The 20,836-nt window shown below is 54.1% G+C and overlaps 2 protein-coding genes across 20 annotated transcripts in view; one reads left to right on the top strand and one right to left on the bottom strand.

Annotated features, from left to right (window-relative positions):
* Positions 1 to 19,653, bottom strand: part of NPHP4 (nephrocystin 4) — a 127,541-nt gene extending 107,888 nt beyond the window's left edge. For 2 of the 17 annotated variants that reach the window (XM_073233095.1, XM_073233099.1), the window contains exons 1-4: positions 19,442 to 19,644; positions 18,009 to 18,074; positions 13,749 to 13,921; positions 7,081 to 7,233 (exon numbers count right to left, since the gene is read on the bottom strand). In XM_073233095.1, coding sequence (XP_073089196.1) covers positions 7,081 to 7,233; positions 13,749 to 13,883 — 288 coding nt within the window. In that variant the 5' untranslated portion in view covers positions 13,884 to 13,921; positions 18,009 to 18,074; positions 19,442 to 19,644. The other 15 variants (XM_073233100.1, XM_073233086.1, XM_073233092.1 and 12 more) reach the window with 14 other exon arrangements.
* A 177-nt stretch (positions 19,654 to 19,830) lies between these two features.
* The window catches only part of KCNAB2 (potassium voltage-gated channel subfamily A regulatory beta subunit 2), an 84,460-nt gene continuing 83,454 nt past the window's right edge, over positions 19,831 to 20,836 (top strand). For 2 of the 3 annotated variants that reach the window (XM_017653819.3, XM_017653821.3), the window contains exon 1: positions 19,831 to 19,984. The gene's annotated coding sequence lies outside the window, so the exon portion shown is untranslated. The remainder of the gene's footprint in view (positions 19,985 to 20,836) is intronic. The other variant, XM_017653823.3, reaches the window with a different exon arrangement.

The following is a 20,836-nucleotide window of genomic DNA, read 5'->3' on the forward strand; positions in this document are numbered from 1 at the left end:
ACAGAACAGGTCCATGAGCCCTTGTATGTGCCACCAGCTGCACAAACTTGAGTCACAACTTGCCGACACTGACGCGAGTCCCTGTGTCACATGGCCCTACTGGGAAGTCCCATCATAACCAGTGTCAAGCAGGGTCCTTAGAGTTCTCGAGGTACTGCAATTCCTCTGAGTTAAGAACCCAACCAACATCTTTTTATGACAGAAATGACCATGAGATCATTTCCTACAAGGTTCTTTGGGACTAGGCCAAGTAGATGGGACTCCGATTTCTCTGAAGGCCTCCTACCTGTAGCCTCCCCAGTCCCTCATGAGGTGCAGCCCTCTGCCTGCCGGCCCACCACCACAGCCAGGGATAATTACAGTTTTGTACAGTGAGTGGCACACAAAAGGCTCAGAGCACGTGTGTTCACGGTGGTCTGGTAGGTCCGTGGGCTGATCGGGGATGGGGAGGTGTTCTGGAGAAGTGTGACCCAGGCGACCTCAATCGCCTAGTCGCCACATCGCCGAGGTGTGCACACCCGTGCGGGCCTGCAGCACTGCCCCCCTGCCGCCATGTCCCTAGTCCATGAACCCCAAAGCAGCTGCGTTTATGGACAACTAGTAAGCATCACAGATGCAGAAGAGGGAGATAGAGACGCTGACCAGTTTGAAAATCAACAGGAACGAGTGTCCACAGGAGCTTGGACATGGTGCTGAGCTGCAGCCCTGTCCTTGACAAGTCCCCGGAGCCCAGCATCCGGGCCAAGGGTGCAGCGCAGCGCAGGGCCTCCAGCTGGCCACAAAGACCAGCCCCTCGAGGCACAGCGCGCTAAGGCAGGCCAAGTGCGCGGCTGCAATGTGATTTAGACCTGGAATAATCCCCTATTAATGAGTCATTACCGTGGTGTCCCCAAGAAAGTGTTCACTGTGATCACACACTGTCAGCCCAGGATAACAGAGAGACACTAAACTGTCAGCCGTGAGATATAAATCGTTATTCTATTATCTTTTATTGCAAAATGATGAAAGAATGACCACTTACAGCTGACAGGTGGTTGGACCAAGAGAGATTTATGTTTCGGCTTCCAAGACTCAAGAACTGTTTTAAAAGGCCCCACTATAAAGTTGAGTTTGTCACAAGCCCACCTTTTATAATCATACCTGTGCATGTCGGCGTCACCACCACTACCCACTTTTCCTTTTGGTAGTGACACGTTTTAAATTCTGATGAGTAGCGACAAGTTCCCCAGTTTAGAGGTCACCTTGAAATTGTGCTGCCTGAATGCAGTGGGACCAGCTGCTCTGGCAGGTTCCAAGTTCCAATTTATAGCTATTGCCTTCCCCTTCCATTTACCACTGAAAACAATTACTCTGAGACCAAGAACAGCGACAGCAGAGGCCCACTGCTGTCTGTCTCCAAAGACTGAACATGTCATCAGGAGGGCCAGCCACCAGAAGCACAATGTCTCAGGCCCCAAGGTCTGATAGATGTCACCATGTCCCTGCTGATGGTTAAGGACACACACTCCTTTCCAAACACCATTCAGGGACCCTCCAGTGTGTGAACAGTGCTAAAGAATTCCTAAGGAACCTGGGAAACACAACCCAGCCCTCAAGAAGTTCAGAGTTCAAAGGTAACACCTACATTGGGCAGGTACAAAATGCAAACTAGCTCAGGTCAACGAGCTCGGAGGTGCTGTGGAAGTAAAAACTTCCCAGAGACGAAAACACAATACAAACAACAGGCCCAAAACAGAGCCACTTGTGCTAAGCCCCATGTGTGCAAACCAAGATTTAATACCTAACATGACTGTACTTTCAGCCTCTCCCAGGAAGGCAACTGTTACCCAGTGAACCTGGAATTGCCTGGTCAGCACTAGTGACGTGATCTGCATGACAGACCCTTCCCGTCCCCCATAGGAGGTGACCTTGCCTGAAACAATCCACTCCTCGCTAGAAATGCCTTTGTCCTGCCCCCTTCTGTCTATAAAAGCCTTCCGTTCTGTGCAGTTCCTTAGAGCTCCTTTCTGTTTGCAAGATGGGACAGCCACCCAATTCATGAATCCTTGAATAAAGTCAATTAGACCTTCAAATCTACTCAGTTGTATTTATATTTTTAGCAGGCTTTAATCCTCTAGCCACCTTGCCAGGAGCATCCCCAGAAGAGCACAGTCACCCTGACCTGGCTCAGCCGGTGCCTGGGTGCCATTCCTGCCTCTTAGCATGCAGAGGTACTCAGCCAGAAGTCTGAACGGCGCTTGGCTGAGCAGAACCTGCAACCAGGCCCTCAGTCTCAGGAAGTCTAATAACGCCACACATGGGCTCCAGGAGGAAAAGCCTGGGCATCAGCTGAATCCGCACGGTTAACACAGTGAAAAGTTCGTGTCAAGCCTGTCAAATCACCTGCGAGAAGAAGCCTGCTTGGGACAGGAGTGGGGCTCACATGCACCCCACGTCACATCTCCTTCATCCACATGTGACAGGTTTCCTCCTTGATGGGATAAACAGACTAATACATCATCTAAACGCTCCCACCTTAACGCCTTCATCTTCAAAACCAGACACCACTTCGCCTCGGGGCCCAGTGTTTTTCACCCACATGATAGAATTGAAATTGGGCCTCTGATGATACACCTTTACGGGGATGCAGCAGTCATGCACTCCCACAGGACCTGCCCTGAGTGACACACAGCTCCTCTGTCCCAAGCAGGAAAGAGGAGCTGGGTGACAAGGACAGGGAAGAGAGCAGCAGAAATTAAACGAGTGCCTTCCAGACATTCTTTTTAAACAAACCTTTAATAGGGTATCTTTAGAAAAGCAAACAGTTCCCAAATACTCCCGGCAGCTTCTGTCTGTGGGCCCAGGCTCCTGGTGAACAGGAAACCACCCATCAGGACCTGACCCTCCAAGCACCACAAACTGTGCTGAGCAAACTCCACTCCAGCAAACGCAGAACCTCCCGTTCCAAAGCTGAGACTTCCACTCATCCCAGGTGGAACCCACCACTGTCCACAGCAAACCACACAGTGATGGAGCCAGCCCCCCACCAAGAGACTTACCCAGCCCGGAATGTCAGTGGCGTCCAGGCTGAGAAACCCTGGCCGTGACATGTAAACACTGACCTTGGCTGCAGTGCTTATATACTTTCCCCATAGCGGTGCGTCCAGCTCCCGCACAGCACCTGCCCAGCACCTGCCCCCCACGGCTGATGCCCAACACTGTTGAGCGACTACTACCGCTTACTAGGTGCCTCTTTGTGAGCAACACGCTGCTTCACACTCACGTGACCCTTGTGAGCGTACTGTTATCCCTCACACACAGACGAGGAGCTCAGAGTCATGAGTTTAAATAACTGGCCCAAAACCCCACAGGATTCAGTCAGAGCCCATTTCCGTCTCACATCAAATCCCGCACCCACGGCCAACACCAGTTCTGCTCTAAGAACAATTCCTCGGCTTTCTCAGGAATGTGATCAAACCCAGTTACAACCTGAAGCAAGAACACTCCACGTACGTGCTCCGAGACAGCACAGAACAGCGTGAGTGGGCGGAGCTAAAGCTTTCCGTTGTCCCCAAGGGGCAGGGAGTTAAATCTCCACACAGCAGAACCCTGCCTGTGCCGTGGTCATTCACACTCAGGAGCAGCACAAAGAACACGGGAGACGCCGGGGGCCCTGTGGCGGTGGGGGGCATGTGCACACTCAGGAACAGGTGAGCAATCACGTTACTGGGAGGAGCCTCCAGGAGTTCCCTGGGGTCACACTCATATCCCTTGACAGCATCCACTTGGAAAGGGGAAATTACATCGCCCTCGTTATTCTGTCAAGTAAGAACATCCAGGAACTAGTTTCCCATGGCTCTGCTCATGGGAAACAGAAGCAACCCAACAGCCTGTCTTGTGCCGCGGCGGCTGATTTACCTTCATTTTAGCTCACCTGACACCAAGGGGAGCTCTGGGAGGAAGGAGCCCCGGCTGTCTGGGGACAGCCACTAGGATCCCCAGTCCGCTGCTCTCATAGAATAAACAGAGGGACAATGAGCCTGTCACTGGAAGGCTGAGAGTGGTTAGTTTCAGAAAGAACTTAAGGGAGAAACATGTCCATCTCAGGAAGAAAATGTAGACACTGAATGGTACTTTGGCTTCCCAGATTATTTTTTAAAAGACACACTTTGAGAGGTTTAACAGATTATTAACTATCTCAGCAGCCGTGAAAGGTGGTTCCCCTCCCAGGGAGGGTCTGGAAGGAGAGCACAGGACTCCAGTTCTGGGGAGCGGGGTCTGGAGCTGGCCACCCCCACCCAGGCTCAGGAGGCTGTAGCCAAGAGGGGACTCTGGGCCTGGGGACAGGAGCTCTTCGTTCACAGAAACACCAGCGAAGGCAAGATTCCTTTCTTCAACGTCTTTTTCAGGACATTGTTTGCAAAGTAATGAATTAGCAGGCTCTTTCAGGGCTACTACACGTACACTGACACCTCAGTAAAGCCTAGAGCCCACAAGGTTGATTCATTAATCCCTGTTTAGGCTAGACAGCCACGCTGCGTCCAAACGCGGTCTCCAGCTCCCAGCAGCTTGCAAACCCCAAATCAGATCACCCCCAAGCCACTGCTGATCAGTAAAACCAGAAAAATGCAGGCAATTAGTAACAGCAGAAAACGACCTTCACCGAATTCCAAAGTCACCTCTAAAAAGGGCAGACTATTAACTCCATTTCCACAGGTATGGAGGCAGAGCTTCGACTCACACGATATGTGTGACCACATACCCAGCCCCTCCTGCCTGCCTGTGGCACTCTGGGAGGGCTCGACTTCGCCTGTGCATGTAAACACACACATATGCACATGCACATGGCAAAGGGGAACTCTCTTAGTGAACTAAACTTGAACAAAACCTATTTTTTCTGTATCCTCACTGTCAAGGAAACGAGAGGCGAGGGCTTGGAGTGTGGAGGACAGCACTGAGCTTTGCCCAGAACAGGCTCACTCCCGGGGCATCACTGGCCTCTACTGCTGGCCTCGGGAACAGCAGGAGGGAGCTGTGCCTCCCTGTGCCGGGGGCCTGCCCTCGCCCTCCCACCTGAGGCTCTGCCGCTTCGGTAACTCCAGGACTGAAGGGTGCGGGATTCTGCAGGAACTTTAAGGTCTGGGTCCGCACTCCCACACGGTCCCTGGGCCCACAGCCCGCTTGGCAGGAGCCAGCAATGACAGACACCAAGCAGGAGCCGCGCTCGGCTCCCGCAGGCCAGGACACGTGACCCAGTCAGTTTTCCTAACTCAGCCCTGAACTATGAGCTCAAAGGCCCACGGTCCCCAGCTTCCAGGCTATGGTGACATCTGAGGCAGGGGACCACAGAAGCCCTGGTGTAGAATGCCAGCCCTGGACATGTCAGTTCTGAAGGCTACTTCCTAGAGTGACTTTACTCGGCAGGGGTCACAGTAACCCAGCCAGTAAGGCCCCCAGCCAGCTCATGGCCTGTGGCTGTGGCTGCAGCTACGACAAGGTTGGGTCTAGGCCCCTCCAGACGGAAGGTAAGCTACAGAGGTGGAGAGGGCTCTTCTCAGAGCCTCAGAGCCCGCGAAGCACTCCTGAGCTGTTTTCAGAGAATAAACTCACCCTCAAGGTCCCGGGAAACCTTTCCGACTGGAACCTGCGGGCCACCCGGTCACCAGGGTTCAAAGGGGGCCACAGCACAAACACTGTGGTCAAGGCCAGGGCGGGGGAGCCAGCCTTACCCGGGCGACTGCTTGCACCCCACTCACAGCCTCATGGCCCGCTGGGGGCCTGCTAAGGAGGTGGCACAGTGACACCAGCCCCGGAGGAGGGCAGTGGGATGAAAGGGCGTAAACGTGCTTCAGCCACTGCCCAGCTTGTGGTAATTCCCATGCAGAGGGCAGCTGTGTCACCTCACCACCTTCACGATTCTCACAGTGACCATCACAGCACCAGGCCTCCTCGGGCCTGACTATACCCACAGGACACCCTGGCCTCGAAGGCCCCAAAGGCTGGGCCAGTGTCGGCTATGTCACCCCACCTTCATTATTCCCAGCCCTGTCACAATACCAGGCTTCCTGGGGTGTCCCTCCATGCAGGCAGGAAAGATCAACACAGCATCAAGGCCCTCCACACCTAGGACCCTCACCCACTGCGTTCAGAAGCCCACCCCACCCCACCCAGGGTGCCCTTGGCTCACCATGCCCCAAACCGCCACCTGCACCCTGCTCACGCCTGTGCACGCACGAGCCCTACTCTGCTTGCAGCCCCTGCCGACCTGCTCTCCACAGGGGAGTTTCCTTCTTATCTCGACTTAAATGTCAGCTCCACAGCCTCTCTCACCACCCCGCCAGACCAGGCCCCTCGCCTCCTCCGGGACACAGCAAACCAGTCACCTTTCAGACCTTATCACAACTTGCAATTCCTTGGTCACCTGCTGTTGTGTGTCACCCCAACAGTCCAAAAGATCCAGAAGGTACATACCACGGCCATCTGGTCTGCCATCCTCCCCTAGCACCCAGCACGCTGGCTGGCAGACAGCAGGCCTGAATAATGCTGGTGGGTTTGGTGAGCTGAACAAAGATTGGAAACACCTGTCTGTAGGGCAGCCCTACATGGAGCCCTGTGGGCAAACGTTGGCAGCCGATGCCTATGTGGCCGCCCAGCCTGAACACAGAAGCATGGGTCTGAGTCTAGGCTCTGCCACCTCGTACCTGGGCAAGCACCTCGCCCCTAAAGTCTCAATTCACTCATCTTGAAAATGTGACACTCAAGACATCAGTGAAAAGACACATTTAGTGAAAGACACTAAAAAGAAAGCAGAAAGGGAGGGGCGGGCAGAGGAAGAATGGGGGCATCAGATGAGACCACTAACTTCCTGCCTTTGTCCCTAGACCCAAGCAGCCCACTCTGCTCAGGCAGAGTGGTGAGCCATCACCTGTGTGGGCACCTGGCTTCCACAGGAGGCTCTGTGTGGAAAAGGAGTGACATGCCGCGAAGGCCAGCCCTGCCACGGTCTGCTGCTCAGCGGCCATGTCCCCAGGGTACCCCGCCTACCCCGGCCTGCACTCCCGCCCTCCACCACAGAGCGGCCCAGCCCACCACTTGGCCCACCTCATTGAAGATGACCCGGGGCGGCTGCTGGGAGAGCTGCTCCGCTGGCCTCACCGTGCTCCTCCACGTCCTCCCAAAGAAGTGGCGGTAGGAGACATCAAAGAGAGACACTCGCAGGTGGCAGCCTGCGTCCAACAGCACGTCCAGCACTCCCTAGGAGACAGAAGGGGGCCGACCCTGAAGGTGTCGCAACGTCATGAGCCACCCCACAGGCGCTGATGGGCCATCCTTGTAGACGGGGGTCGCTCGGCATCCATAGTCATCTCGGTGGGGTCATGAGTCAAAGTGCCCAGGCCTCCCCCACCCAGTCAGAACACTGAAGTCCCCAGACACAGAGGCAGGGCACCAGAGCCAAGAAGACACAGGAGCAGGGGCTGTGGAAACAGATGCACCCGACCCCATGTGGAGCCAGAGAGAACAGCCGGGGTGACAGCACAAGACCCTGGGTCAAGCCATGCCTGAAGCTTACACTACCTACGGATTTGTCTGGTATGTGAGTAAGTCACGTCTAACTTAAGCTACTTTGGATGAGTTTTTCTTTTTTTTTAATCATTTGCAACCAAATGAATCCTTCCTGATAAACACACAAACTCTAAATTCTCAGCTTGCCGGAATTATGTTGGGGTGGTATTAGCAAAGGAAAAGCACATCTTTTGAGGACTGAGAAGTCATGGCTACAAATAGACAAAAGCAACCAGAGACCATAACAACAAGCCCCTTCCCAGCACAGCACTGCCTGCGTAAGACTGCAGGGTCTTTAGTTCCTTCCCATACTGGTGCAACTAGCGACAGGGCAGTGCTACTGTCGGCCCTAGTACCCGTTCTCTGCTTTCTCTCATTCACACATTAACCAAATGTTAATTAAGCATCCACTCTGTGCCAGGCACTGTTCCAGGCACTAAAGACCCAACAGGGAACAAGGGAGGCACAGGGCTGAGGGGAAACGGGGCTGCTACTTTCACAGGACATCAGGGAAGGGCAGGAACCTGGAGCCCAGCAGAGCAAAGGCCCTGGGGCAGAGAGGGATGGGGTGCCAGTAACGGAGAATGTGTACTGACTCTACTCAGCTACATGACTCATGTTTCTTGCCCTCTGCATCCTTGGTGCTCTGGCATCTGGGACCTCAGTGACGGGGAGACACCCCGCTCCAGGGCCAGTTAATTCCTAGAGATAGTAAATTACTTGCTTTCTAGAACATCTTTGATACACGAACCACCCAATCCAGAGCCCATCCCCCACCCCCACCCCAATCTGGCCCTCACACCAGGAGGCAGCACGCCCCCTAAGGCTGCTGAAAGCATCCCAACCAGCCAAGCCGAAGCCCGGGCAGCTGTTTACCCCGCCTTACACAGTCCTTCCCACCAAAGCCACGCAGGGGCCCTTGCGCGGGCTCTCCCTCGCTGCTCTGCCTCCTGACCGCCCTGGCGGCTCCCGGGGGACCCCCTCCCCTCCTGGGGTCCGTGAACACCACCTTTCCAGCAGCCATCCTGAAGGCCTGTCATGCGACAGTGGCACGTGTGTGAGGGGAGCACGAGGCATGGCGGGAGCGCACCCACCGGCCTGGGGACGGACGGGCAGGGAAGCCAGCCGGTCCTGCAATCCGCTGAGGAGCAGGGGAAACAGCCTGAGCCGAAGGCACACGGCCCCACGCAGGACAGGTACAGTGACTAACTCCTGGGGCATCCTTTCACAGTGGGCATGAATGTCACATCACCGCACCGTACACCTTAAATATCTTAGAATTTTATTTGTGGATTATACCCTGATAAATCTGGGGGGAGAAAAGGAAAACCACTCCAGTTGCCACAGGGAGATGGGGACGTGGGGGCCACAGTGGACACTGGGGACCTGTCAGGAGGCTGTTGCCACCACCCAGATGAGAAAGAACCAGGGTGGTGCGGAAAAGGGACACATTCAGGACATACGCTGACGGCTGGGCTGCGCGAACCTGGCGGTGGGCCGGATGTGCCGTGTGAGGCAGGAGCAGGACAGACAGGGTGACCAGCTGCCCCACCGTGCCCGGGCCTTCCCGGCCCAGAGCTGGAGTCCCACATCCCTAGCGAAGGATGGCATGTCTTCTGTCCCAAGCAACTGGGAAACAGGTGGTCCCCTGTATGGACGTGGGGATGGTGGCAGACGGGTGTGCGGAGGCATCCCAACCCAGCCTGAATGGCCGCTTGGCTTCAGAGACCTGCCGGCACCACCGGCTGCCTCTGCCCACCCGCCCTGCCCTGTGCCTCCCCTCCAGTTGCTCACTCCGCTCAGGCACCTCTCCTCCACTGCCCTTGCCGCGCAGGCCCCATCCACCGACCTCGCTGTGGCGTCCCCAGGGCCCATCCGGCCGTCTGCCTGCGTCACGGTCATCTGTCCCCCAGCTGCGTGAGCTCCAGGACAGTACCTGGAACATTCCCTTCCCTGCTGTCCTGCAGGCCTAGGACACCCACCACCTTGCATGGTGGGTGGCTCAGCATGTGCACCTCGGGGGCGGGGGGGCGTGCAGCCAAGGGCTTGTCCGGGGCCTCCCCTCACTGCTGGTACTGCCCAGGGCACCACCGTGGCCTCCTCCTCCTCACCCTGCTCCCGGAGGAGGTAATCACCTGCCAGCACTTGGAGACTCCCAAGTCTTTTCTGCTGGCTTGGACTCCTTCTCCAAACTCCAGACCCTAATCAGACCTCTACCTCTACACTATTTTGTCCCCAATTCTGTTCAGGGAAGTTTCTAAATCTGTCCAGCTCCACGAAGACAGACCATGGGGCCGTCATCCTCATGTGCCCTGTACAGCTGCAAACACAGAACAGGTGCCCAGTAAACATCACATCGAATGGAGACACTCATCCCAAGTAAAGAAACTCCATCAGTGTCCACGGATTCAACAAAACTGTAAATACAACAGTAAGAAACACTTGCTAAAACTAATTGTATCATTATTACAGCCCCAAGTTCAAAATAAGCATATGATATTTCTAGCCAATATCTTTCACAGGAAAGTTTGCTATCATCTAAGGCTGTTGATTCTCAGGATAACTAAAACTAAACAAACTTGTAAGACTATCTGAACTTTTTTAATGTTTCCTACTTGATCTTCTTTTAAGTGTTATCTTTTGACTGATTTTTTTATATAAAACCAACTGTGCGTTCCTGCAATAAAACCACCTGGATCTGATGTCCTAGTGTTCTGATGATTTTTGTGTAACTCCTTATAAGGGATATCAGTTTGTACTTGTCTTGTAATGTCCTTGTCTGGACTGGGCGCCAGAGAACCTCTGGCCTCAAAGAACAGGTGAACAGGTGAACAGGTGGCCTCAAAGAACAGTTCGGAAGTATTCCTCCCTCTGTTTTCTGGAATAGTTTGTCTAGAATTTGTATCATTTCTTCCTTTAATATTTTGTAAAATTCAACAGTGAAGCCACCTAAGACTGGAGTTTTCTTTGTTGGAAGAACACTTGTGCTTAATTATGAATTCTGTTTCTTTAGTGAACACAGGGCTATTTAGATTTTCTGTTTCTTCTAGTGTCCCTTTTGGTAAGTTGTGCTTTTCAAGAAATGCATCCATTTCATCTAAGTTGTCAAACTAACTGGCATATAAATCATCCATATCCCCTGACCACCTGTTTAACACATAGGATACACGGGGAAGCTACTTTCCCTCCTGACATTGGTCATCTCCTTTCTCTCACTTTTCTCATGATCAGCCTTGTTAGGGGTTTAGCAATTTTACCAATCTTTTCAAAGAACCAACCTCTCCCTTTGTTGATTTTCTCTATTACCTGCCCTCTCCTTCACTGATTTCCACTCATAAATCTACTATTTCCTTCTTCTATTTTCTTTGGTTTTAATTTGTTCTTTTGGATTATTAAGGAGGAAGCAGAGGTCACTGATTTTATACTTTTCTTCTTTTCTAATATAGTCATATAAAGCTACAAGACCATATTACCTATTTCCCACACATTGATATGTTCCTCCATTACTCAGTCCAAATTATTGTCTGATTTCCTGACGAATTCTTCTTTGACTCATTGGTTTGTTCAATTTCCTATCTGAGGATTTTCTAAATCTTATTATTATTCATTTCTAATTTAATATACTAGTCAGTGAATATACTCTATTTATAAATATCAACCTTTTTAAATTTATTCACTTATTTTTAGTGCCAGCATACAGTCTGTCTTTGGTGGACGGTCCGCATGCACTTGAGATGAATGTATGACTCTTTGTGGGGTATAGTGTTCTAGAGGTGACAGGTCAAGGTGGTATGCTGCTGTTGAGGTCTTCCAAATCCTTATGATTTTTGTGGTCTATTTGTTCTATCAATTATTGGGAGAGGAAAGTTAAAAGTTTCCAATCAGGATGGTGAATCTGAATGTAGTTCCCTTTAGTCCTACACAATTTTGCTTCACGTGTGGAAGCCATGTTATTCGGCGCCATGCACAAAAGCATTAGCGTAGTGGGACTGTTACGCTGTGAAAAGCTGGCCCTTGGCTGCAGTCTGGGAACTGAGATGTGGGGAGGGTTCCCACCAGCCACTGATAGCAATGGGTGACTGTGCCTCAACTGTCTATATTAACTGGTTTTTGCTGAGCACCTGCTTTCCTTCTGGGAGTCTAGAATTTTGGTACATACTAGGGTGTTACGTGACCAGTCCTCAAAAACCCTGGGTGCTGGGTCTCTAATGGGCTACCTCAGTTGGCAACATCTCACACGTCAGCACCGCTCTTCGCTGGGGAATTAAACACATCTGTGGGGTTCCCCTAGCAGAGGACCCCTGAAGCTTGTGGCTGTTTCTCCCACACTCCCCCCATATGCTCTTCCCTTGGGTCATCTTGCTCTGCATCCTTTCACTGTAATTTTTCCTGTGAAGATGATTATATGCTGAGCCATATGAGTCCTACCAGTGAATCTTCAAACCTGGGGGTGTTCTTGGGGCCCCAACACTGGTATATACACATTCAGGATTATTATGGCTTCTTGGTTATTACCATCATTATGAAATGCCCCTTTTACCTCTGGTAATACTTCATCTTTAAATCTACTATATCTGATGTTAGTATAACCACAAAGCTTTCTTATGCCTAGAGTTTACACAGCATAACTTTTTCCACCCTTTTACTTTCATACATACACTTTATGTCTTCATGCTTAAAGTATGCTTTTTTTATAAACAATCTATCATTGGGTCTTAATAATAACTTTTAACATATAACTGTGGATCAGAAATTCCACTTGTTCATGAAAAAAAGTGATATAAACAAAGTCATTTGTTGCAGCAATGTCTGTAACAGCGAACGACTGGAGAAAGTCAGTGTCCATCAATAAGGGCCTGGAAAAATAAATGAGGGTTCATCCAAAGAAATACTACGTTGTTTTAAGAAAAAATAACAAATTCTTCAGCAATGACATGAACAACCTGGGAGACATATTGTTAAGATAGTTTTTAAAGCAAAGCAATACAAGTATGCTTTTGCATTGTATTTGCTTAGAATTTCTGGGAAGTTCGACCAAAAAAAAAGGGTAATACTGGCTCTATCCAGGGTCACTGGGTGTCTCGGGAACTCCATGGGATGACACAACTTCCTTGTGTATCCTTGTGAATTTTGAACTGTAGGAATCACCTTTTCGTTAATTAATTAATTGATATGGAAAATAAATCCAATTTCCTTCATAAAACCCCTAGGAGAGAGGAGACTGCTGCCCACTAGCTTGTGAGCTCCTGTAAGGCAGGGGTCCTGGCGCTGCCTCCCTGACGGCTGGAGCTGTGTCACCCTGGGCAACTGACTTCACGTCTCTCAGACTGCTTCCTTCTCTGCAAGTTGGGGTGACGAAGGTATCTACTGCAGAGGCTGCTGCGAGGACAAAGTGGATCAATACAAGGGAAGTGCTGAGAAGTGGGGCTGTACAAGCGGGAGCCACCTCAGGGCCTAACACGGAGGCAGACACACAGCAGGTGCTCAGTCCCAGGGCTTGGGGTGGAACGACAGGACATGAGTAATCTATCAACAGTTAGCTGCTCACAGACCCGGCACTCCAACGACTCTGAGTCACGGGGAGCTGCTCCACAAGCCGCAGAGCACACAGCCTACCCAGCCACGCCCTGTGAGAACCGCGTGCTCACCCCAGCAGGCCCAGATCCTGCTTGCAAACACCACAGGCCACAGGGCCTCACTGCGACAGGCCAGTTCTGTGGTGTCCTGTGGGCGGCGCGGAGAACTGCCTCTCCGGCAGGTTCCCTGAAGAACAAGGTGGCTGCAGAACTACAGAGTGAGGGCCTGAGTGTGCAAAAGGCTGTGGTCCATCAGGCGCAGGGCTCAGCTGGGGCACCCAGAGTTCTGCCCCACAGTTCTCACTGCCAGGCTGTAGGCAAGCCACACCAGCAGGCACAAGGCTGCCTCCTGCAAACAATCTGGCTCAGAACAACCCAGGAAATCAGATCACCAGGATCTTTAAACTGCTCCACTGTGGGCAGCAGGACACGCTTCCCCGGTGTCCTAAGGGCGAGTGAGCCGCTGAGTCATACTTTCTCTTTGCTGATGGGTCACTTTGCCTCCAAATACTGCCGTGGCCCAAGGTAATGGACACAGGGGTAAGACTCAAATAGATAAGTGAAAATCAATATCCCCCAGCTGAGAGCAATAACAACATGTGTTTTACAATGAATAGCAAATTTCTTTACCTGCTTAATTAGTGGCCCATCAAGCCACTTCAGGACACACTGAAATGCTGTCGATTCCTTTAAAGGTTGGCGTGCTCTCTGTGGGTGGAGAGGGACCAGCATATTTTGCTCAAAAATCCTGTGCCAGTCCTTCATTCTGCCGGTCTGAGGATCGCTTGGGCCTCCAGGATTACCTGCACAGTTCGTGTTCAAACAAATAAACGGTAAGGGCCACAGTGCTCAGACCACTTCTGGAAGCTTCCTACCTCCCAATGAATCCCAGAGAAAACACCATCCCCAAATCCCACTCTGCAATCCCACCACCCAAACCCCAGTGCAGCAGACCAGCCCCCATGCTCCACCCCTGGTAACCGTGCCCTCCTCTCATGAGCCCACCAGAGCACAACTACCCTGGCCTCGGTGACAGGCAGAGATGCCTTACACAGTCATGGGGGTCAAGCACTGCCCAAGGGCACCAGGCCCTGGAGACCAGGGCTGCCTTAGAAGGGACAGGAGGGCATCACCTCATCAGAGCCAATAAGATGCAAATCTTGGAGCCTCTGCTGCTTCTTTTGAGAGGGAAACAGTGTCTTCTGCAGACCTTGGAGCAGAAAGGCCATCAGCCTGCAACTGCAGGGGGCCACCTGGGAGCAGGCGACCTTGAGACACACACTTAAAAAAGCAGGCAGAACAAAGCAAGAGCGGAGGCCTCCGGGCCAGGATGTCAGCATTCAAGCCCTGGCTCAAGGGGATCCCAAGCCAGTCAACCCAGGACAGCTCAGCTACACGAACCATCTCTCGCCAGGGCCAGTTTTGACCACTACGGGGTCCATGGTGACCTGGCTCACCAAGGATGCTATCTGCCTTCCAGCCAGCTGGGGACAACCTTCCCCAGCTTCATTTCAGCTGCTACAGAACCCAAAGAGCTTGGCTCGGACCAGAGGCTGACCTCTGTACCGTACAATGACAAGTACGGAGAAAAGGCAGCGGGCGTGGTCTCCTAAGATGGCAGTTCTCTACATGTGGTCCCCCAAGCCCCTGACACGAACCACAGTTATTCAGACTTGGTTTTTCATTTTGCAGGCAGTCTCTCAAACATGAACAAAAAGAGCCTGTCCTTCAGGAAAACAAGTAATAAAAGTTTGAGCTTTCAGGCAAAAATAAGATTTGGGAAAATCCATACCCTCCACCATGAGCCTGCCAGCTTCACACTTCTTAAAGACTTTCTGGGTGAAAGGACAGTAAGGAAAGTGCTCCTTTGAAACTGTATGACTTAATGTGTCAACACCTAGAGGATCTGCCGAGCTGAGAACGAGGATCCCCCAAGTGAGCAATGCCAGCATGGGTGAAAGGTCAGACCAAAGGGCCTGAACATAACAGAGCATGAAAAGTTCACTGACAGGGCTCAGACACACTGCAAGACCCCTTTCAGAAACTACCACCTGTGTGGTTCTGGTGTAGATCGTGTAAGACACGATCCACAGTTACCCAGGAGATCTCTCCCTTACCTGGTTGCAGCTGGACTGCTCTCAAATATTTTAACCAAAATAACGTACCTCAATAGATTGGACACCAGATGACAGAGGACCCAGCTGTCTCCTATTAAGCCAGAGGCTGAAGGAATCTAGAACAAGAGGCAGAGGCACCCTTCCTGCTACTTAGTTCGCCTTTGGGGAATATGGGTCTCATAAGAAACGTACGTACTTACGTTAACGCTAACCCCATGCATCCAGCTCCAGACCGTGACTATCTGAACAGTAAGGGACGCATAGTGGTTTGGTTTGGCTTGGTTTTTTGTTATTCCTGGGTTATCTTTGGCTGCTTAATACCCCTTTTTTTATGAAACAACCCTCCCAATTCTGTGTGGGAAGGCTGCCCCCAATTTTGGGCAGAGGGCTTCAGTGATGGGCTCAAAGATGAACATGTGAACCCACAGCGCCAATCAACCTCTTCTCTGGGACTCCAGCCACACTCCCTCCAGAGAGGCTGTCTCTCCCTTGAGCCAGGTGCTGCCCAGGCCACCTGGAGCCCCAGGGACGACCATGCACCCCAGGGGAGGCCAGTGGAGATGGGGATGGGAAAGCAGAACCCATACCTCCAGGTGGAGACAACCTGATGGAAAACAGCCCCTCCTCCAGGGAGCTGAGATAGAGGGGCCGAGAAAGGCCCTTGGTGGCTTCCTGTGATGGGCTGAATGATGGCCCCCAAAGATGTCCCCAGCCTGATCCCCAAAACTTATGAATGTGTGACCTCACCTGGCAGAAGGGACTTTGCAGGGATGACAAAGTTAAGGATCTTAAGATGGGGAGAGTATCCTGGGTTACCCAACTGGGCCTGATGCAGTCACAAGGGTCCTTACAAAAGGCAGGCAGAAGGTGTCAGAGAAAAGGCCAGCGACCACAGAAGCGAGGAGACGTGAAAGTGGCGCGCAGGCAGTGAGCCAGGAATCTCCGGGGCCTCCAGAAGCTGGGAGAGGCAGGAAGCAGATTCTCCCATGGGGTCCCCAGAAGGAACCGGCCCCGCCTCGCCCTGTGTTTAGCCCGGTGAGTTTTGGGCTTCTGACCTCCAGAATGGAGAGTAGATTTGCGTTGTGTTAAGTCATCACTTTGTGCTCACTTGTTACAGAAGCCGCAGGGCATTCATACAGGTATCCACAACCAGTAGCAGAAGAGGCCTGACCAACACCCTGCAAGAGGGCCCCCTGCCCAGGAGGGCTTACTGGAGGCTCCCAGACTCCCAGGGGTCCAGCCCCTAGAACCACACGGCCCCCGGGCTTCCCATGGTCACGGCCCTTGCCACCTGTCCTGTCCTGGTCTGCTCACTGGCCAACTACCTGCAGAAGGGGGGGCCTACTTTTCTGTGTCCCCAGAACCTGGCTCACCATCAGAATGCAATATATTCACAAAATCAAATTGAAGTTTCAAGAAAGTTGACTCTCAAGCTTTTTTTTTTAGATAAATGTTTTCCTGTTGACTTTCTTTATACAATTTGGACATTTATTCACACAAATCGAGTGCCCAAGAGGACTGAGAGGGGCGTTCCTACAGAGCAGTCTCTCCTGCCTTGGGAGCACTGGCAGAGCACATGCCGTAGCGCCCCCGGGGGGAGCCTCCCTCCAAGCGGAACCTCTGCACCACACACTCCGCCCCATGGTCCCTCAGTTCCGGGACGGCACCTCCCTGGCAGGCGGCTCACGACTCTGCTCCCTTGCCCCAAATTCCTGGCCTAGCAGCTCTTCCTCCTCCCTGGTGACTGTGGGGCCAGTAGATGCTGCCGAGGACCACTCACGTGCTCGCCCACCCTAGCAGGGAAACAAGACCATGGGACGGCCCCGCTGTACCAGCAGGGCACATGCTGGGAAAGGAGGCAGCCATTCCGAGAGTAGGGGCCACCCAACTATAACAGAGACTGGGCAGGTGGAGGTGGGCGGCCACAGTCTGAGCAGGTGATGGAGACAGATGGGCCAGCTTAGACGCAGGCCCCTGGGGGTGAGGGCCAGGCAGCCACAGGCGCTGGGACAGAGTTCCACCCTTCGCCTTCTCCCCACCCCCCATCCTTGCTTAAATTGCTCCCAGACACCATGCCCTCTCTGGCCCTTCACACGCACACTACCCTGGTGATTCCCACTTGCCTCACAGAGTCACACCCAATGCCACCTCCTCAGTTTGAGTGCCCCCATCCCCCCACAAGCTGCTCCCTACACAGGATCCTGTCACAGAAGAGCCACCACACTTCATCAAGCTATAGGGTTACTGTTGCTCTGCAGGACCAAGCCCTCAGTGAAACTGTTTTTCATGATTAAGTAAATGGCTAAATTATGTTGTAGATGAATGGTGAATGCTGCGGAGGGCAGGCAGAGGGCACCTGGGGCCAGACACAGAGGAAAGCTGGGAGGGTTCTACACTTAGCCCAAGGAAAGGGCACAACGGGCTCCCAGGGGCAGCAAAGCAGGCAGCAGCTTCTCCTGAGCCTGTGGGCCAGGCGCACAGGGCACCTTCACACATGCTACCCCCACAACCCCGCGAGGGACATGTCGCCATCATCACACCTCTTAGCTGAGGACAGTGAGACACAGAGGTTACGTGGCCAGTCCAAAGCCACACGTGGCTGTGATGAGCCTCAAAGGCACGCCGTCAGGGCCAGGAGAGGCCCCAGAGATAGGGTGTAAGCACTGGCCGGGGAGCCTTGCCTGCCCTGTGTCAGTTTCCCACCTGCAGAATGAGGGGACCATGAAGTTCTTTTGAGGTCATGGCTTCCACAATCCTGTTCCACAATACTTACCAAGCACTTGCTCTGTTCCAGTACATTCAATAGTGAAGCAGACCGTCAAGTGCCATCTTCAAGAATCTAAGAATCCATGGGGAAGAAAGACAAGGGGTGTGTGAGTATGAATGAGCTTAGTCCCGTCTCCCTCTTCCGGAGGTGTGGGGGATGGGCAAGAGGAAGGCACCTGCAAGCGGGCCAGAAGTTGGGCTGAAGGCCCACAGTAGTTCCCTAAGGGAAGGGAAGGGCAGGGGGAGCCAGGAGCTGTCCAGGCACAGAGGCGCTTCCTTCTAGGAAGTGAACAAAATCTGTAATGCCTGAGACCCAAAAGCTTTAGGAAGCTTTTTTGGGAGTAAGTAAACATGTGCCATGCCCTGGAGACACCATCCTGAAAACAACAGACAAGCTCCGTGCTTCATGGAATGTATCTAGAGAGAGACAAAAAAACAGGATACAAGTAACCACACACACAAAAGACATGGTTGTGACCTATGAAGGCGGCTAGGAGGAGCAGAGGATGCAGGAGCTGCGGCAGAGACCCGAGTAATTAGCAGGGCTGACTACCCACAGTCATCTGAAGTACTCCTTTTCCAACTACACAAATGTGTGAGGCCAGACCTCCTTTCTACACTTCAACCAAAACGACACCCACCACCCCCCAAGGTGGGAGCGTGTCTGAAAACTCAGCCTGCTTCTATAAAGACAGACAGTGAAGACATGTGCAAAGGTGGGGCCTCTGTGTCAGAAGCTGAAGAGCACGCATTCCAGCCACAGGAAGGGCCCAGGTGGCAAGCTCAGAGACAGTCAGGTCAGCGGGCGGGACAGTGGGGGGAAGGCAGGGGCGCCTCCAGGGCCGACCAGAAGCAAGCAGGTAGGCCCTCCTGCGACAGCCAGGTAGTCTCCAGATCTTCACTGGGCAGGGGCACTGGGACAGGCCAGCGGGAAACAAACACCCAGCCCAGACAGTCCCCCAACGGGGAACAGACGCCGGGCGCGGGCACACGCACACCCAGCGGAGGATAGGGATCTGGCCTAAAGGAGAGGAGGGACGCCGAGTCTGGGAAGGCCACCGCCAAGGCCTCAACAAAGTCCTGGCAGTCCGCACCGCGCTCTCCTCAAGCCAGGGTACTGCCGAGGGGTGCAGGATCAAGGGCTGAGGGCAGAGGGCAGAGGTTGAGCCCCCAGAAGCCCCCCAGTGAAACGGAGCAGCCCGGACCGTACCAAGTGTCAAGTCGGGAGGAGGGACCAGTCTGAGTGACCCGGGCACAGCCCCGCTCCCCGCCCGCCGCGGCGCCCCGCCCTGCTCTGCGTCCCCGCGGAGAGACTCCCAGAGCACCCCCACCCGGGCCCAGGGCCCCAGCCCGCTCAGTGACGCCCCACTCCCCGAGGCTGCCTCCACCCTCCCCCGCGGCGCCTGCCAACGTGGTTCCGCCCGCCGCGGGCAGCGTTACCTAGGTGACAGCCCGCTGCGGCCGCGCGCCCGGGGCATGAAAACCCACGCTTTCGAGGAAGTGCCCCCACGACCGGCCCAGATCCCCGGCGGCCGGCCGGCGCCCACCGGAGCCGCAGGATAGCGGGCCAAGGACCAGCCGAGGGGCGTCCCATCCGCTGCCAACCCACGGAAGAAGCCTTGGAAGGCTACACGCCGCGCGCCCGAACGGAGAGCCCGCCCCGCGTCAGCGTCGTCGGCAGGCCCGCGGACCAATCAGAGCTGAACTCGAGGAGCTGCGCTTCGGCAGCACCAGCCAATTGGCGTGGCGGTGAGCCTGTCCTGATTTGCATGGCCGACGATCCCTCAGCCAATGGGAATGTGACTGGCGTGAAGAGCAACCAATTAGAGGCTAGGGGAGGCGTGGTCTGGGCGTCCCACGAGGTGAAGATGCTGCGAGCGGAACCTGGCGGAGCGAGAGGGTTTCAGGGGCGCTAAAGTCGCCGGGTCGGGGCGGGAAGGAAGATCCGGACCGGGCCACGAGATCCGGAGCTGGAGCCCCCAGGTTAGTACAGGGGAGACCTTCGCGGGCCGCGCCGCCTAAAGCTGTGCGCCGGGAGAGCGGCAGCGGGCACCCGCAAGGCTGCGCCGATTCTCCATCTCCTCTTCGCCAGCGCGTCCCCGCGCCCGCCTCCGTCCTTACCTCCTCTCCCGCCGTCTCACCTCCATCATCATCTCCCTTCCCCCATCCCGCCTCCCTTACCTGTCCTGTCTGCCTTCCCGTCCCACCTTCCTGCTCCCAGCCTCGGCCCCTGCCCCAAACTTCGTACTTCCCCTCTGCCCCCTTCTCTTCCCGCAGCCTCGCCTCCCCCTGCCCCCGTAATACCCCCTTCCCATCCCTCTCCGGGCCTCTGCGCGGCCCCATCGGGGTGCTCCTGGCCCCGGTCCTCCCCGCCTCCCCTCTTTGTTGCTCCTGAAGGCTCATTTTGCCTGTGCCTCCTGGTCCCTGTCCCCATCCTCCCACACTGCTTCCAGCCCCCACATCGCTGCTGCCCATGGTCGCCTTCTCTCCACCTCGCCCATCTCCCCAGGACCTTGGCACTACCTTCCAGCACCCGTTCCTCTGGCTGCCTACACCCCACCCCCACCCCACCACGTCCGGACGCCCCTACCCCATCTTCAGCTTCTCTTAGCTCCCCACATCCCTACCTGCTGCTGCTCCTGCAGGGTGCAGAGACCCTGCAGCCGAGCCGCACGCCTTCCTGCTGCAGAGCAGCAGCTGGTGTACCTACCCACCTTCCCACCCTCTCACCCAGGCGCACCCTGGCTCCGCTCCTCCGGGCATTTGTCCTGGGGGCCCTTGGGAAGCAACGCTTTGCCTCGAGCTTTCTGGGGGGCTCCAGGTGGAAAACCCTTT

Source organism: Manis javanica, chromosome 4, assembly GCF_040802235.1.
Source record: "Manis javanica isolate MJ-LG chromosome 4, MJ_LKY, whole genome shotgun sequence".
Taxonomy (NCBI): domain Eukaryota; kingdom Metazoa; phylum Chordata; class Mammalia; order Pholidota; family Manidae; genus Manis; species Manis javanica.